We start from the raw sequence: 19035 nt of genomic DNA on the forward strand, positions 1-19035 counted from the left end.
AGAGATTGTCACATATTTTTTACTCTGCATTGTTTATAATCCCCTAGTAGGGGCTGGGAAATCACATTTCTCTCCTTCTTGGGTTTGTTCTTTTAAATTTGGCAAAGATTGAGGGTTTTTTTCCCCCCTCCTCTTCCTTATATTACTCAACTGAAGCTTGAAATTAACAACATGGCTTTTTCATTTTACTTCCTGGTTTGTACACTAGCAAGAATGAAGATTGTCAACAAAATTGTGGCGCTAGGGTTTGCTACAGACCCAGTGGGGAGGGCACACAGTTCTTTGCAATGGGAACGACACAAACGGGCAGCCGTCTTGTGGTTTTAATTTCTTTGCAATGGTTTCTGGAGTTCCTTCACTGATTTTTAGGAAAATAGGCATGGCCGGAACACAGGCCTGGGAGCTAGGCACTCCCAGTGACTGTGTGTTGCACTCGAACTTTCCACTTGTAGCCCTTTACTCTGCACTTGGTCAGTGTCCCACAGTGCCTCTAGTGGCGAAGGCCTTGGAAACTAAGCAATGCCTGTGGTGGTACATACACCTCTACCTCGATATAACGTGACCCGATATAACACGAATTTGGATATAACGCGGTAAAGCAGCGCTCCAGGGGGGTAGGGCTGCACACTCTGGCGGATCAAAGCAAGTTCGATAGAATGCGGTTCCACCTATAACGCGGTAAGATTTTTTGGCTCCCAAGCACAGCATTATATCAGGGTAGAGGTGTATATAGCGTGGGTGGGGTCTGAAACATTACAAGCTGCACAGTTGTATAGGTGCCGGAATAAGTCAGCAGCACTCCTTTGCAGTCAATAGGGCTCTGCCAATTTATATCAGCAGGAGATCTGGCCTTTCATCTCATAAACCCAAGGCTGCTAGCTGACTCTTCCGTTTGCCTCAACCCCTTTTGTAATGTGACTTTCCTATATTACCTCTGCAAGAATTCACCAGCTCATCGGCAGCTGCCCCACTGCAGGTGGGCTCCCCTCAGTCCAAGGCTGATCCTGGAAAAGAAGGTAGGAGACTCGCTGCTGAACTGGTGTTACAGTCCAAGTAGGGACTGATGCTTAGAAATTGCTTGTTACTAGAATTCTCTGCTTTCCATGCATCTCTCTCTCCAGCCCAGTTGGGAAAGGCTCTGGTTTTGTCTGTGGCCTACACACCACTGGTAATGTGGAGAGGCTACACTGAGCCTCTGGGTTTAGTCATATACGTGAAAGATGAAGACGATAAATGGTAGAAGAGATTGTTCTCAGCTTGGTGCTCGGGTGAACTGCGAGGATCATGGAAATCTAGTTGATTCCCGCATTTAGACTGTGTTTGTAAAATGGAGTAACTTGGTCAATGGTCAGGAATGTGTTGTCTGGTGCATAGACTCTGTATGTTTCCTTGGCTTCTTGCCCTGTGCTTATGTGACCAAGGTGCGCTGTCGACACTACACGAGGGAATCTCAGGAGAGGCCTGAGGCTCAGCTTACCTTCCCTAGTGCCCCTCCTTCCTGGTTCATACTGATACACTCAGTGCTGGCAGCAGACTGGCACTATCCAACCCTGTTTCCCAGTCGATGAGCCCCTGGCAAGTTCCTGCTGTATAAATTAGCATCCCTTTTAATATAGAATCTAATGTGTATTAGCGCTGGGCCCACACTAAAACCCAGGATCTTAAAATGTGAGGGGCTTGGAATGGAGGGCTGGAATTCGTACCTAGGTCTGGCATTCACTGTTGGTCCCTATCTCCATAACAATGTCAAGCCAAAAACCTGAAGCCAAACCCTGCCCCAACTTTGGGGCATTTGAAATCTTTGTGGTTTGGGCCCAGCTCTAAACTACACGTAGATATGATACTGTATGTGGAGAGATGGCGTCATATTATCCATATCTATGCTAGATTGTGCTGATAGAAGGTGTACCTGGTTGGTAAGGATCTTCGTAATGGCCTTTATGAAATAATTGGGAAGCTGAGTTCTAGTTCTAGCTTTGCATCTGAATCTGACCTTGATTGAGTCATTTTCCCTCCCTCTGTCTCAGTTGCTCTGTCTGTAAAATAGATCTAATGATGTCCACCTTTGCAGAGTGCTTTGAGATCTATGAATGCAAAGCACCATATCAGTGCTAAGACTTGCTATCACCTGAGAAGATACATTAGAAGTGTCCCGGCTCCCAGTGATGTCTGACCACCATGAGGGGGTTTCCTCAGCCCTGTGTTCTCACATAGTCCATCTGCAGTTTGTTCTTCAGGTTTGAGTTGCTTATGTGAAATCCAGCCAATTCTGAGCTGACAATATTTAAACAAATCAAGAAGAAAATAATTGTCTTGCATTCTGTCAATTAACAGGGACAGGTGCTTTCTTCTCTGGATGGAATTAAAAGTGTTTCAAGACCAACTTAAGTTTCTACCATTTGGATTGTTGCCAAGTGAGCTAATAGGCATCCCTTCTGTTTAAGGAAGGAGTTAGAAATGGTGGCTAGAGGATCCTCTGTAGCTGGTGAGATTCCAGCCACAGCTTTCCTCTCCTGCATAGTTAGGCTGTAGAATAGCCATATGCTGCCAGCAAACCCAACAGCTCCTTGCATGAGGAAAGGTAATTTTACTGCTTCTAACCATTGTTGAAGACGCTAATTTCCATGGAGCATTGATGGTTTTTAGAAATTGGGATGGGGGGAGCAGAGAAGTTTGATACTGCTCCACCCTCCCAATCACTGTGTCTGACTGAAGCTCCCTACACAGCCTCTATGAGGAACAAATACAGTGTCTACATTAAGCTGATGTTCTCTCTGTTGGTGCCATTTCAAGCTGTTCGGCGTCCAGCAAACCCAACAGGGCTTGGACCCAAACCTGTTCCACAGGAGCCTCCTGAAAACATGCGAGGTAAGGAGGTGCTCTTGGGCTCGGAGCCTGTGTCAAAGGGAAGCGAGGACAGAGCGAGGGGGTTCTCTTCCAATGGCAATAAAACGCGGATGCATAGCAGTCATTAGAATAACTCACTAGGAGGAGCCGACGATGGGTAGCTAATTCCCAGGTGGGTCATAAGAGATTTGGGTTGGACTAGCCCCTTAAGGCTATGAACTCTCGTCAGCCTGTATCCTGGAGCTCTTTTTTTCATAAGCTTGTAGGAACAACGGATGAAGACAGACTGGGATGGGAAGAAGAATGGTCTTGAGTTGCGAGATCTAGATTCTCTCTCTGGCTGCGCCACTGACTTAGTGTGACCATATTCAAGTCACTTCTCTTTTCTACACCTTCAGTTTCCCATCTGTAAAAAGGGGGGTGATGTAGCTTACCTTGGAGGGGTGGCTGTGATTATAAATCCACTCTTGCTTGTGAATCACTTGGAGCGCCTTGGGTGGAAGATGCCAAAAGCAGGCACAGTCCCATTTTTTTTCAATGAGAATAAAGTTGGTGACCTTTAAACAAGCTTATTTAGAATCAATTGGGGGAGGAGGGAAGGTGCTGTCTCAGGTCCTCAAGCTGGTTGCCAATAATACACGGGAAATGGTTTCCTCAACCAGCCAGATGCCCTGTTGCACCAGAGCTTTGCTTTCCTAGTTAGAAGCTGTGGCTCCACACCCCAGTTACCTGAAAAGACACAAGCCAAAGGTGCTGTATTTAGAAGAGATTTCACCTGCCGCAGCTGAGAATGCCACACGCCCCTCCCCTTGACCAATCAAATGGCTAGTTTAATTAGGCTAATCGGCCACCCTGGACTGACATAGTTAAGCCTAATTAGCTGATCCCTAGATTCTTAAACCTCCTCCCCCCAGAGAGGTTTTTTTCCTTTGGGTTCCTCAGAGCCATAGGCACCTAGTAAAAGCCAGTCTCCTTGTACAGCTGCAGCAATGGAGAAGCCAGGGGCCTGATTTTTCCGTGGCCTTGTACCTCACCTCAGCGTCTGAGGCTGTCTCAAGTGGGTGTAAAAACCAACTGTGCACTCACTGCTGTGCTAGTCTGTCGCATCCACTGCGCCCAAACATGACACAACGGAGAACGGAGTGCCCAATCTATGTTACGGCCATTGCCTAGCCCCAAAGCCTGGCTGAGCCTGCTGGCCTGCTGTGCTGCTCCAAACAATGGCTTTGCCAGGACATGAGAGTTGACTTTGGGACGTGGGGGGGGTGGGGGGGGAAGGATCACAGTGGGAACCTCCAAGTGTTAAGAAGGAAGGGGTGTTCCAATCCCCCATGCTTGCTCCCCCACAAATTCCTCAACCATTTATTCACTTTTCTTTTACTTCGTCTCGTCCCTCTTTTAGCGAAGTGGGCAGCAGGTGGGACCATGTGCCTCAATCCCTTACCATGGGGTGGGACATCAGGGATCACCTCCGGATATTTGTCTTGTTATCTCTGCAGCCCCCCCAGCCTCAAATTCAGTTCAGAACGGGCCTGTCAAATGCCCCCCGAATCAACCATTGTTTTGCTGATTCTAAATGCCACTGAGCCGGAGGGTTTCACTGCCCTGGGGACTGGCACGAAGACGTGCAGGTGGTCTGGCGTGTGTGTATGGGGGGGGGGGTTGCGTTCTGCTGGCTGCACTGCATTACGTGCTGCCCTTCATCCTGTGCCAAGCCCCCAGCCTGGTGAGCAGCGACAGTGGGAGAAGAGGCATGACAGCAGCACTGAGCTGAACTGCTCTGATCACAGCTGATCAAAAAGAAAACCCAGACAGGATTGGGGCTCTGTCACCATGGAAACTTCAGCCTAGCGAGGCTCCCCCCAGGCTAAAGCCACTTGGCTAGGGGCTAGCAAACAGCCCACCTGTTCAAGGGCTGGCAGCTGCCTAAGGGCTAACAGCAGCTTGGGCTGCCTGCCGGGTTCACGTTTCACTGACGGGGCTGCAGCTGAAACTAGTCAGGATGGACACTCAGGCCCTCGGCGAGAAGTAACTCAACTCAGGAGCAGAGCACCTGGGAGACGCTGGTGACTGTCGCTTTGTTCACTGTGTGGCCCAAATGATCACTGAGAGAACTGCACCGAGCAGCCTGCCTGCCCGCGCCCGGCTGACCCCCGAGTTGTTCTCCAGAGGGCAGTATTGTAACGCAGCGGAGCAGGGGCCACTAGCAGCAACCCTGCATTGGCCCAGCACCCTGGCCGGGCCGAGGGCACCGTTTCTGTCTTTGCCCTGGTGACTTCCACCTTAGGCACGACAGGCGCTTTGCAAAGGCAAGTGAGGCCCCACTTAAAAGTGGCTGCAGGTGCGGAAATGGAGGCACTGGGCATTTAAGTGCCTTGCCAGAGTTCTACACCATGGGTACGCGACAGCAGGGGCAGGAACCCAGGGCGGGGCTGGCTCCAGTGCAGAGGGTTCAGCAGCAGCCAGAAGGCTGCCCGGTTCCTCTCCACTCCCTGCCACTAAGGCCTCATGATTATGCTGTATATTGTGTAGGGCCTACTAGCCCCCCAGGCAGGCTGCTGCTGCCCAATTCCTTGGGCTACTCACCAGATCCCCGCTCGTTTCCGTCGTGCTTGGCATCGTACAGCCAGTAGCTCTTCGGGGCAAGGCCCGTCTGGGCCTAGGCCCAGGCCCAGGGCTGTGATGTGGGCCAGGGCAGCGCATTGCTGGATGCTGCCAATGGGGTCGACGACCCTGCTTGGGGTTGGCTGTGACCCAAGCAGTTGTCGGCCCCCTGCCCGCCCCACTTTTGGCTCCGCAAGGCCTAGTGGTCTGGCTACAAAGGCTGGGTCAGCCCCTCTGTGGCTGGCAGCCCCATCCGGCAGCTGGCCCTGCCTGTGACGGGCACGTCAGCCCGGCCAGTGCCAGGGATGCAGCCTGCAGCGTTCTCCTCCCGTCCAGCCCGCTGAGCCCAAAGGCGCTGGGACGTGCGTGGCCCCACCTGCCTGTCTGGGGAGGGCAGCTGGGAAGCTGCACCCAGGCTCTGCTGTTAGGACCATGTCGCTGAAGCGCTGTAAGGTGGGGTAATGCCGTTCTAGCATGACACAGTGAACCCCCCCAACCCCTCAAGAAGGAGCACGTCTGCTGAGAGACACAGCTCCCCCCAAGGATGCACAGCGTGCCCTTTCGCTGACCGCTGCTGGGATGGGGTAGGGGTGTTACAAAATAACACTCGCTGGTGTCGCTTTGCTGGTTGGTTCGTGAGCGTCCATCACTGGGCCATTTTGCCTGGCACCACAGTTACTCACCCTAGACCCTAGCACGGTGGGAGGCTGAAGGGTCATAAGCACAGCAATGGGGTGGGGGAAACGAGTGGGGAAGCTGTTGATTAGAACAAGGGATTGGGCATCAGGCCTCCTAGAGCCTAGTCCCAGCTCCACACCTGATGCACGATATAATTGTGCGCTAGTCACTTAACTGCCTTGTGCCTCAGTTTCCCCATCATAAAAGAGAGCTAAAAACACCTACCGTACCACCCAGGGACTTTGGGAGGCTTTGCTAATGAAGATCTTGTAAAGAGCTTTGTGCGCCTCAGATGAAAGCCAGCTATGAAATCGCTACGCACAGGAAAAATGGAGAGATGGACAGCGTGAGGCTGGGGCGTTTTTGCTGGAGAGCAGTTTGTAACTAGAGGGGTTAGGATGTTTACTGACAAATGAAAGAGGCTTGTCTCAGCTCCTTCCCCCAGGAAACAAGTTATCTGGGTTTTTTTCTTTTAAAGTCTATTTCAAGCATAGTTGAAACTATACCTCACGGGGACTCCTGCACCAGCTCTCGCTGGCTGATTGACGGTTCTTCCTAAACAGAAACGAAGAGTAAAATTCATCCCTGTGCAGAGGGTCTGCACGAGGGCCTGAATCTCCCTGACACCTTTGCACTGGGGTGAACTTTCCCCTGGGGGCACATGAGCTTGGAAGGTACTTTGTTTGGTCTAAGGCGGCCTATGGGGCAGGTAGGCAGCGTAGCTACTCACCGCTTAAGGCTGTCACCAGCGTGAGGGGCCAGCCCTGGGACAGTTGCAGCTCAGAGCGTTAGGATCACAGCATGCTTTCAATGGGTGGGCAGGGCGTGGATCAGGTGCCTGCATTAGTGATTAGAACAGGTGACTCAGCCTTGGGAGTCCCACTTCCTATCTCTTGCTCTTCCACTGACCCAGTTCAGCAAACCGCTGCCGTCCCCCCGTGACTCAGTTTCCCCACTTGTAAGGTGGGGGATAACTGACCCTTTCCCACAGCCTGGGGGTGTTGTGAAGTTTAATCTTTGTAAAGGAAAGTGGCTGCCTTAGCTAGGCAGCTCTTAGCTGGGTTCACCCTGGAAGCTCCTTGGGAAGAGAACATGTCATCTGCAGCCTTGTGCAGCCCTGAGCATAGTGTGGGCACGTGAATTAACATAGCAGGGTGAAGTTTTATTACCTGAGTCTGTGTTATAGCTTGGCAAGCCTGTCGGGCAGCCTCCTCTTCTCATCCCTGCTAGGGTTTAAAAAGGACAAAGCATCCCAGGCACTGAAACCCATTAGCCCTCATCGGAAGCAAAGGCCGCTAATGTAATCACCATGGAAATGCACTGAAGTACTGCTCTAATGGGCATGTTAGCAGCAAAGGTTTCTTTCTGCTGGGAGAGCTCCCAGTAAGTCCTCTTCGCGGTGGGGCCGGCTACTTGCCTTCCACTGCTGGTGGGAATTTTTTCTCTCTCTCTCTTCCAGAGCATTGAGCTGTATTTTTCTCTTTTATCTCACATACAGCTGCTCCAAAGAGCAAACCAGGCCCCACAGCACACTCTGCTGGCAAGAAGCACACGAAGAAGCCAGGTACTGCCTGCTCTAGTGTGGTAGCTGGTGTGCTGGCAGGAGAGCCCTGCCTGGTACCAAGCCTTAGAGGAGGGGCTCTTTCAGCTGTAATTGGGCTAGATAATACGGTCTAGATAATACTTAGTCCTGCCTTGAGTGCAGGGGACTGGACTAGAAGTCCTCTCGAGGTCCCTTCCAGTCCTACACGTCTCTGCGTCCATGAATTACTAGCACCTTTTTGTATGCCATTTGGTGTGACCTACATTAAATGGAATCCACGGGAACTAGATATTTTTAAATGGTTAGACTGGTCTAGCTTTAGCCTGACTGTCTAATCTGATTCATTCCTCTACACATATGTAAAGCGGGGGGCAGGATCCAGGAACAGTAACTCTGCTTTTCACTGAGCTCTGTGCACTACAGCACTTTTATGGGTGGAATTTCTTATACACCAAACTTTAGGGGGAAAAAAAACCCATGAGAAATGTAGAAAGGCACCAGCTGTCTTGAGCAGAAATAGATTTCAGCGATGCCAACGTGATGTTCTTGGCTTACTCCATTATTGTTCTAGCACCAGAGCTGCTCTCCCGCAGAGTAGGAAGTGAATGTGTGTTAAGTGATGAGAAAAAGCATGTTTTTAATTTTTCCAAGCCGCTTCCAAGATCTCCAAACTCATCAGGCTCAAATCTGGCTCTGGCCCAGTGGCACCTGTTGAAACATTTAGAGGTAAGAGGGAGAAATGATGGTTGGTGGGAAAACAAAACTGAAACTAAGACACTGCAAGCTTTGGAGGGATCTTTCTAACCCTGTAATCAAGATTATTCTCACCTTTAAAAAACACCACCTACCTGGGTCAGGGAGGTGTCAGACACTTAGAAGACTAGCAGTTACACTTGTCTCTGAATACATCTGCTATTTATCATTATAAGAAAGAATCCTTATGATAAAATAACCTTCACACACCTACAACAGCCAGCAATATCCAATTAGAAGATTCCTTGAACATTAACTGAGCAGGCAAATTTTATTTCATTGAAATTCAGTGTTTACAATTCATCTCAAAGGCACTGTGAACTGTGGGGGAAAACCCTGCCTGGCTCTTTCATAGAAGCAGATCTCACTCCCCATCCCCATAAACCTCCCCTCCCCTCCATGTGCATGTCAGCTTGTGTCACTTGCATGCTGTCTCCCTGCCATCCTTTGTGTTACACTAACAGTCAAGATAGGCTTGAACCAAATCTCCAGAATCAGACTACTGGGAAAGGTCAGACCTGAACTGTCCTTTGCAGCTTGGGCTTGTTTCTACTGCACCTTCTGCTCCTTTCAGCCTCTTTATTCTGCTGCTGGTGACTAGACAGCAGAATGTTGACGCAGGGTGGAACTAGCAACGTGAACTAGACACACATCGGCCCCTCTCTTATGCCAGTCCGCTCCCCATTATCCCTTCAAGCTCCCCAGGCAAACTTGTCACCCTAAGCCAGAATGCTGCCAGTGCAGCAAGACAGACGTTTCTAGCCATCATCCTCTTGTGTGTCAATGGAGAATAAGGACAAAAGCTCCCAGTAGTCACCCTGATTTATTTCCAGGAGCAGGATTTTAAACTGCTGGGTTGTGGCTTAGAAGGGTGTGTACCCAACTACACCTTAGGAACAAGGTCTTAAAAACAGTCTTTTCCTGCAGTGAGAGCAGGGTAGTTACTCTCAAACCCTGATCACCCACATGCCAGCAGAGGCCTGCAACCAACCCAGCTGTCTGTCTCCATCTTTTTGGGGGGAGGGAAAACTGTATTGTCAAAAGAGAACCCCTCTGAATCCCCTGGATTCGTGTCACTACCTTATTGCCTCTGATGGCGCATGGCCATTCTGTGCCATGGGAATGACTGCATGCCAGGGACTTCTCTCACTTCTCTTCCCAAAAGACTGCGAGTGTTATGGCCACTCCAACCGCTGCAGCTACATTGACTTCCTGAATGTGGTGACCTGCGTCAGCTGCAAACACAACACCAGGGGGCAGCATTGCCAGCACTGCCGCCTCGGGTTCTACCGGAACGGCTCGGCAGAGCTAGATGACGAGAACGTGTGCATAGGTGAGTAGCTGGGGCCCTGGTGTACCTGGTGGGCACTCCTCTCCAGGGAGTTTCACTAGGTCGCTACTTCACATCTGGCTGAAATTAACAAGGGCTGAAAGTAGTTACCAGCCGCTGGCTGCGTGGTGGCCTGAGAACGGAGCCTGGTGGCCATCCAGTTTCTGGCCAGCAATCAGTGCTGAGGCCAAGGGGTTAATTGTCCTTAAAGACTAAATAATTCTGTCTCTCCCAAAGGAGATATTTCATCTCCAGCTCAGTTAAGGTGCATTGATAGCCCAGGATAGGGGAAGCTTGCACTGCCCTAGAAAGGAAGCCTGGAGTTGAACTGGCAAACTCAAGGTAACTGGTATGCTAGCCCCACTTCCCTTAGCCAGCCTAGCCTCCAGCCCCAGCTATTCAGCTCTTGCTGGATTATTCCCACCAATGGCACGGTTCAGTAGTGGAGGAAGTTGTTGCAGCTTTGCGGTGCTATTCCCCACTGCTCTCACTCTGAATGAGCCTTGGGGCTGTTGCCCCACTGGGCACTAATTCACTCAGCCTTGAGAAAGAGAGGACACACCGTGCTCACCCGTCTCTTGCCAGTCCCTGTGAGCAAAGCGGCGCTGCTGCTGGGTCTGATCCCTTTGATCCAGGGAAGAGCGACTCCCTTCCCCCCATGCTGCCAGCGTTCCACAAGCCCTGAGGCAATTAAATGACTTCCAGGTACACCTGTACCCCGATATAACACGAATTTGGATATAACGCGGAAAAGCAGCGCTCCGGAGGGGCGGGGCTGCGCACGCCGGTGGATCAAAGCAAGTTCGCTATAACGCGGTTTCACCTATAACGCGCTAAGATTTTTTGGCTCCCGAGGACAGCGTTATATCAGGGTAGAGGTGCAGTTTGGTGTGGTCGACCCTTCAGCTAAAATCCGGAGACCCAAGATTGCGTGTGGACGTTGAGCCACTGGTACGTTGCGTAAGGGGAGAAGCTTGGCCAAAATATGCCCTCCCTTCCCACCACTTCTGGTGAGCTGTGCGCTTAGCTACTGCCCTCCAGCCCAGAACAAGCTGCATTTCAGTAGTAGGTAGCGCAGAATCTGTGTATAAATTGCTGTGGGTGGAAAGGCAGCCCAGAGCTGCAAGGTGGGGTACTTGTAAAGGTTCACTCCTAAAAGCCCAGGATTAAATGAGCAGCTCACACTGCCAGCCCTTCTCCAGGCCCTGTCAGCGTGCAGAGCCCTGTCGGAAAGGCATGGAGAGCTCCCTGGTGCTCAGCGTGCACAGGCTGCTGTAGTAACTAGCTTCCATGTGTTTGGACAGAATGTAACTGCAATCAAATCGGGTCGTTGCACGACCGCTGTAATGAGACCGGCTACTGTGAATGCAGAGAAGGTGCTGCTGGGCCCAAGTGTGACGACTGCCTTCCCAATTACTACTGGAGACAGGGTTGTTTTCGTAAGTACCGCAGGCCAGCGGGGAGCAGCGGGGTAACAAATGCACAGCGGTGGAATGAGCTAGAGCGTGCTGTCCCAAGGCTCCCCGGGCAGGGCCGTGTGCTGCTGTGCGCAGGTCCAGCTTTCAAAGCCCTTACTCCCGCATGATGCAGTGAGCCAGCCGGAGGGAGCCGTCTTTAGCAACACCCGCTCAGCTGCCAGTTGAAGGTAGTTGCAGAGAGCCCAGGTTCTAGGGCTGGAGTGCTGAGGTCCCTCCCTCGCCCCATTAGTATAATGTCATTGCAGTTTACAGCCACTGTTCGTTCCTATGAGTCTGGGGCCTTAGACTTGCACTGGTGCTGCAGGGCAATTGGACTAAGAGCAAAAGCCAGCGTCCACATGCCAGTTACAGTGTTAACCCAGGCTTTTTCAGCCACACTTAGTTCCCTGTGACAGCCCAAGTGGGGTAGCCTGCAGCATCCCTTAATTATATCAAAGGCAATAAGCCTTCGCTGTCGCACAGGGCAGAATCTTAAGGTCCCAGGGTTGTGAGTATCCGGCAGTAATTCCCCATGTTCTTTCTTCCTTCTTTGCCTTGCAGCCAATGTCTGTGATGAGGAGCTCTTGATTTGCCAGAATGGTGGCACCTGCTACCAGAACCAGAGATGCATCTGCCCTGCTGGCTACAAAGGCGTCCTGTGTGAACAATCCAAGTGTGACTCTGACACCAAGGCCTGCAATTCTGCCTCCAGCACATACCTCAGCCTAACCACGTTCCTCATCAGTGCGCTCATCCTCCAGCTGCGACACTTGGACTTTTGAATTGCAAACAGAAGAGAGCCAAGTCAAGGTGCATCACCGGGGGAGCGGGGGCTAGGAGACTAAGGTCATAGGTAGCCCTCCACAGCATCACCTCCTCAGCCTTCCTTTACTCTAGGACTTCCATGACGTCATTCAGTCCCCTGTCCACAGAGAGCTACAGCATCTCAGGGGCTGACTCCTGTCCTTCCACCAGCAGCAGCCTTGCTCCAACTTCCGCGCCCTGGACAGAGGTAGCCGCAGCATGGACTTGGCTGCTGAGCTGCAGGGAGAGAACTGTGACAGCCATTGTGCAGAAGCTGCAGTACCTTGCTGTCATTAGAAAGGACTCCTGTCACACACACTTCCTTAAAAGCAGTGACTCGTTCCCCATTTTGCACAGGGGGCTCTGCCAAAACAGTGCCGCAATCCAAGGTGGTTTTTCTTTTTAAACTTTTCAGTAGTTTCATTTTCTTTCTTGTTTTGAAAGAGCCAGTCCTAATTGCTCCAGAGCCCCATGGCACCAGAGACTGGAGTCCAAGGCATCCCTGGGGGACTCTTTGGTCCATCCTTGCTGCATAGTCCCATGTTTCATTGTTGACCTGGCCGGGCCCTAGAGATACCGTTGCCTACAAATCTAGTTGCTGAATTTATTAAGTTTTGTATTTTTGTTGTTGGATTTTTATTTCCTTTTCTTGCACTTGACCAGAACAAAAAGGCCATTGTGCGCATGGTATATCAGAGTGCAACGTCTTATCCAGGCATTTCCGTATAGTGTACGGTTCAAATACTTTTTTGGTAGAGAATTATTTTTGTTTGAATTAAATGCTATAAAAGGACTACAACCTAAAGGGACATTTTACCATGAGCATTTGATTCTGGTGTATAATCCTACAGTAAAGCAACTAGTAATTGCTGCTTGACCACCATGTTTTCCTTTGCGTGCAGAGTTAATTGCAGGTAAAGACTTATTTTGTGATACACGATGTTCTCTTGTGTTTTTTGACTCAAATATCAAGGTGCAACCTCTGGGGGGTTGTTTTGTGTTTAAGATCTAAGGAATTTTTTTTAATTGCCTTGCTGAACCAAGGTCAGCTTGGCTGTAAGCAGGCATGGTTAACAGCTGCGAGCAAAGACTGGTTTTAATTTGGCATCTACAGAGACTGTTGGTCTCTTCTTCAGATGTCTTCTCAAAGTGATGCCGCGTCTGGAAAAGCTGCTGCTTGGCAGCATTGGGATGTTTTTCCAAAGGGAACCAGCTGTTTAGACCCTCTACTAATAGGCGCGGGTCACTGGGTCAGCTGTGCGCTCTTGCCAGAGGGCAATCTCTACTTGGAATATTAACTCTAAACAGCCACAACCTTGGACTTTCATGTAAACTCACAGGTGTTAGTTCAAATATGGAAAGATTTAAAGCTCATGAACATGCCACAATAGGAGGAAGTATTTTAAGCCATTCACATGGAAGGGGGCTGGAGAATTCTGAAGCAATACACGATATAATTTGCAAACTGAGCAACCAGTTTGATCCCCCGGCTGAATGCTTTAGATCTCTCGCTCCCTGGGCGACTACAACGCTCTGATTTCAGCCTGAGAGGTAGCCCAGAAGTTGTTTTTCCACCAGCCCGCCACTGGCATTGTCCATTTCTGGTATCCTTACCCAAAGTATCATGCTACTGCCCTTTCCCAGATCAACATCTCTCCTGTTTTGATACTCTTCGTATAGGAAATGCTCCCCCTCCCCACTTCGCGGGTCTCAGCCATAGCCTGTACCCAGCAGTGGGAGTATTCCAGGTCTGAAAACAACACACATAGAATCTTTCAGCCCTGTATTTCAGAAACTATACAACTAGAACCACTGAAATGCCGGCACTGCTGCAGTGGAGGATGGCAAAGGATCACTACTTTGTAAAAGAAGGGGGAAAACTTGAGTTGAGACAGGACAAATTCTGTCCTTCAATGAAAATAATAGGATAGGATCATTAAATCCAGAGGTACTGTTTGCTTTGAGAGCTCATTTTTTCATATGAAAGATCCCACATACGGAGAGCATGGAACTTGATTCAATCCAGCATTGAAGGGTTGAATTGACCCTTTAGGTACTGGATGTTTAAATATTGCCAACTTCATGAACTTGTTGGCAGAGGCAGAGGCACTCTCTCCTTTTCTTTGGTGCAGCTGTACGTTGCCTAAAACTGGCTAGATGCTGCTTGTTGCTACCATTCTTTCTTGCTCTGCCAGATAAAGTCCCCATGAGTTACAATTCTTGCAAGTAGTTTTTATAGGAGAGACTATAACTAAATCAGGACCTTAAAAGCACATCTGGCGGGGGAAAAGACACATTTCCCTTTCCAAGCACTACTATTTCTCTAGGAAATTAGATTATAAGCAACAGCAAATAATTTACTACTTCATAAAACCATTTCCCCAGACAGACGCCACAGCTACTGGAGCCCCTGCTCTGTGCTCAAGTGGCTTTATTGCAATGGAAGTCGGAACATTTATAACAGCAACACAAAACTTCCATGGGGAGGAGGGGAGAGAGACAATCAAGGGTGGCACTGTTGGGAACTGACCAGCTAGAGACTGTGCAAATGGCTGCTGGACAGGAGGCAGTACTGCATTAGACAGCATCGTTAAAAAGATGTCGCTGGCTTCCTTGCATGGCTTTAGATAGAAATAAGCAGAAATGATGTTATGACCCCCTCACCACAGGTTGGCAGCAGGGTTTAGACGATGTACCTAAGGTACCAACACACGGGCTCCTATAACTTGAGCTGAAGCAGCACCTCCTTAGCTAGTAACAAAAGTAGGCTGTTATCCTTTAGAGTAGCCACAAGGGGGATACAACACACTTTACAGCTGCTGAAGTCATGGTGCAAAAGAAAATGGAAAAAAACCATGGTATCTATAACCTAGTATTGGGCTCTTTATAAATACCTACCTAGACAGAAGTGGATGCCACGCTACAGTAATCTAACCCCAGGAAAACACCACACCAAGGAATTGTCTCAAAGGCAAATTAAATGATCCGTGGACTTTGGTTAGGACAACTCCAAATAGCCAGTTTGAAAGCAAGGGGAGGAGTTCTGATCCCATCATAAAGACAGACTCAAAGCTGCTATGATTGGTCCTGTTTTAGAAAGCCCGTTTTCATTTTTAAATTTAGCAGTCATGCAGCCAGGAAGGACACACGACTGAAAACACATCTCCCCAAACTCTGAAATTCAGGGTTTTAAAAAGGAAATGTTTTTAAAGCTTTGAGAACTTCAATGCTTTGAACATATTGACAAAAGGTAATATGCAAGACAGGTATCCACACAAAGGAGAAATAGCTTTACCATAATACAAAACGAAGAAGCATCCTTCATCTTATGTACAGGCCACTGATGAACATTCACATTCTGGAAGACCCATAGAGAAGCTGCAGCGATTCATGCAGCAACAGTTCATGCTTTTAAATGGGGGGAGAGAGGGGGAAGAAGGGAAGGGCATATTGGTTGTGGGAAGGCTAACAGAAAAATCCTTAAAAGGCACCAGCACCCTCCTGAAAAATCTACTCACACTAACGTTTTAAGTTGGTTTGCCTGTTTATTTTCAAAATTATACCTGTCTGCAAAATGCTGACCTCTTTAAACAAGCACTGAGAGAGACCTCTTTTTCCTATTTACCTCAAATTGTATTCCAACTTTAACTATTTGGTGGTGTCATAACAAATCTGTTTACCCAAATAAAAGCCATCAAAAAATCTGCAATCCTAGACCTGTTGTCTGGCATGATTAAATAGTGCAGCCAGTATGAATCTATCACCATAGCTACAGAAAAGAAAAAAAAAAGAACAGTAGTTTGGCTTTATGCACAAATTCACTCACCCGAGAAAGCTTTTAACCATGTTCATTCTCAGCTGAAGACAGGGAAAATCTACATTTGCTAGAATTTGTTAGAGCTGCACAGGGCAGTTCATCTGAAAGGCTGATCCTGAAAGGGGGAAATAGACCATTAAAGGGAAAGGGACTCAGCACATGCTATCAGCACTTTGTCCCATCATCAACATTCTGTGCTTTAATTGGCTTTCACGAAATGCCCCAAGTGTAAATAAAAGCAGCAGCTCAGTGTTTTCTTAGTTCTAAATAAGATAAGAATTAGGCACTAAGGATACTTAAAGCAGCATCTTCTAGGAAATGTTCCTAGTCCATGGCCAAACCTGGAGTGCTTTGCTGGAGCCACGTAAGGGTTGGTTGGGAGTGGCACATTTAGGCACCCGGGCAGAGGAGAGTTTCAAGTTGCTCTAAAGTAGAGTTATCTAGTTTTGCTTGCCCAGGGAAAACATTGGTTTTGGGGTGGGCAAGCATAAGGGGTAGGGTGACCAGACTCCCGATAAAATCGGGATCGTCCCGATATTTGGGTGGTTGTCCCGCGTCCCGACTGATCTTTGGTCAGGACATAATTTGTCCTAATATTTTGCTCTGCTGGCAGCACTCGGCTTTTTTTTTTTTTTTTTTTACTCTGCCAGCGCCCATGTCCCGATATTTTCTTCATCTCATCTGGTCACCCTAGTAACGGGGGAGAAGGGGGGACAGGAATGTCATAAATCTGTGTCATGGGCCATAACGGTGGGGAAGTCTAAATTACATTCCTGAGAATTTTGCTAAGTGGCTCTAAAGTCACCCTCTGTTAGCCAGGAGCAGGAGTGAGACTCTGAAGGCAGCCCCCTGCAACTCTGCAGTGATTTGGGAGTTTAAAGGCGGGAGAGCAGAAATCAATGACAGTCCTCAGGTTCAGATTGCATTGAATCCCACTGCAGAAGAGCAAATTCTCTACTCGATAGAGCAATTAAATAGGACTGCATTGGACAGTGTCACATATGCCAGTCTAGAAAACCAGTTTTATATATGCTGAACCATACATGTAACAAGTGTACAAGATATATTCACCTCTCACTCCCCATGATCTTCCTGGGCACTAATGGGAAGGGAGTGTGTACCTTAGCAGACAGGAACACATGGCTAACAGGCTTCATCTTTCAGAAGCATGTAATGTACAACACACTGCTTAGTTTGGATTTATTTGCACTGAAAACTGCAATGGATTTTTCCAGGGATTTAGAAAGGCCTTATATGCGACTTGCGAATGGAGCCTTTGTGGATAGAAATTGTATTCTATGGTTTAGCACCATAAATCCCAATTACAATATAGCAGAGTTTGTTTCATCTCTGAATTATTTATTCATGCAGCGTAGAGGAGAGTGTTTTGCAATTTTAGAAACATGGTTCTGGTTGTTGTGATATAAATCTGCAAATGACCAACTAGCCTTCAAGCTGTCAAATACTAGAACAATGTTATGCCCTAATTTTAAAGTACAGATATCAGCTTGCACATTCAAATGGTGGCTTTAAAAAAAAGAAAAAAAGGACGGAAGTCCCTGGGTTTTTGACACTTACTTTAAAAAGGTAACTACAACATACGTCTAAATCTTGCTTTACCCTTAATTTACTGGTACATGCTCTATAGCCTCATCCCATCTTCTGACCTGGAAATACACAATACTTGTTACTTCCATGGCAGCAGTAGAGATCAAGACCCTTTATAAAGAAGGGGAAGAATTACTTCCACGTTAGACACCGGGCAACAGGCGATAAGTGGCTTGCCCTATGTTGCCCTCTGAGTCAGTAGCACAACTCAAACCCTGATACCTCAATGCTCAGTCCTTTGTTTTGTCCACTGGACCAAGCTGCCTTCAAATCAGCAAGCCACACGCTACTTGTCTACATTAGAGTTTTCTTCTGAAAATTCTTCCACCGCTTTCCCAGTTTCGGTAGCTCTAAAGCAGACAAGGCCCTGGGTGCTGCTGGTGTTTTTAATCTGGTGTGGTTTAGATCTAGTCAAAGCAGAGTTAGACAAAAAAGGTTAAAAATACCTGGCCATTAGAGCCTTGTCTACTACAGAGCACCTAATGTTGCTACCACCAGTGGAGTTTGGCTTGTGTTACTGACAGTGAGACACTTTTTTTTTTTTTTAATTTCATGTGGACCCCTTCCACCCTCACCCCCAGTAAGTTTAGTTAAGTAGGGTTTGGGTGCACTTGTAACAGTCAAATGCCAAGCACTTCACACAAGTGACAAAAAGTTAAGGTACCAGGTATGAACTGAACTGGGTTATTGCTTTTATCTGGATAGTAAATCTGACCTCTGTATAGATACCACGAAGGGAGGTATCTTAAGTGCCAGACTGAGGTTATGGTGCTGTATCCTGTATAACTGCAGTGAAATCTGCAAAAGAAAGATACCCATATTAGGCAATGTTTGGATACCACCTTAACAGACAGTGTCTGATTCTCTGATAAGTGCAATTCTCTTCCATCTATTCTGGACAGAGTATTTTTCAGCACTTATAAGCACAAGGGATTCCCATTCTGTTATTCAGAGATATCAAATGACAAGCAGCACCACAAAGGAGCCGCCAAAGCACTGAAAATTAAGCCAAACAGGAGCCACTGATTTACAAACATTTAAAGTTTCTTCCTCCAAACTTATTTGGTCCAAAAACCAAATTAAACTGCTTTACATTAGAATACATGCAGTCAGTCTTCCACACATTCATTAATGATTCATCTAGGCAATACACATGCAAGAGGACAGGGGTCTTCCAATGGCTATTCTGCCACTTACTAGTTCTGAAACAGGAATACGTGAGAAAAAATAGTACAAGACTACTTGCATAAGTTGAGGGATTGGCCAGATCAGTCAGAGGAGGAGAAAACAAAATGACAACATAATATAGATGGCATATATGTTCATCGGTCTCTACTAAAAGGCTGATTACATGATGCATGAGCAAAAGAAACAGTTGAGGTGAAAATAAGTTAAAACTGCATCATATCAGTGTGTATCTTGGCATAGGTTTTATTTTTGTAATACATTTAGTCTAAACTCTCTAAGTGAAGAAAGTGCCTGGGATCACACTTTGCCTGCTGGTTACACTAAGTGTTATGTATCTAGCTGGAAGAAAAATACCAATTAAAAGCTATTAATCTACTCCACATGAACTCTCATTTTCACTAAAAGC

General features: G+C 48.0%; 1 protein-coding gene across 3 annotated transcripts in view; it reads left to right on the forward strand.

The window, feature by feature from the left end:
* Positions 1–12376, forward strand: part of NTNG2 (netrin G2) — a 73663-nt gene extending 61287 nt beyond the window's left edge. The window contains exons 8-14 of one of the 3 annotated variants that reach the window (XM_044993037.1): positions 942–1016; positions 2794–2868; positions 7628–7693; positions 8324–8398; positions 9591–9758; positions 11060–11194; positions 11774–12376. In XM_044993037.1, the coding sequence (XP_044848972.1) occupies positions 942–1016; positions 2794–2868; positions 7628–7693; positions 8324–8398; positions 9591–9758; positions 11060–11194; positions 11774–11994 (815 nt within the window). In that variant the 3' untranslated portion in view covers positions 11995–12376. The remainder of the gene's footprint in view (positions 1–941; positions 1017–2793; positions 2869–7627; positions 7694–8323; positions 8399–9590; positions 9759–11059; positions 11195–11773) is intronic. The other 2 variants (XM_044993034.1, XM_044993036.1) reach the window with 2 other exon arrangements.
* Positions 12377–19035: the final 6659 nt, after the last annotated feature.

Source organism: Mauremys mutica, chromosome 18 (assembly GCF_020497125.1).
Source record: "Mauremys mutica isolate MM-2020 ecotype Southern chromosome 18, ASM2049712v1, whole genome shotgun sequence".
NCBI lineage: Eukaryota > Metazoa > Chordata > Testudines > Geoemydidae > Mauremys > Mauremys mutica.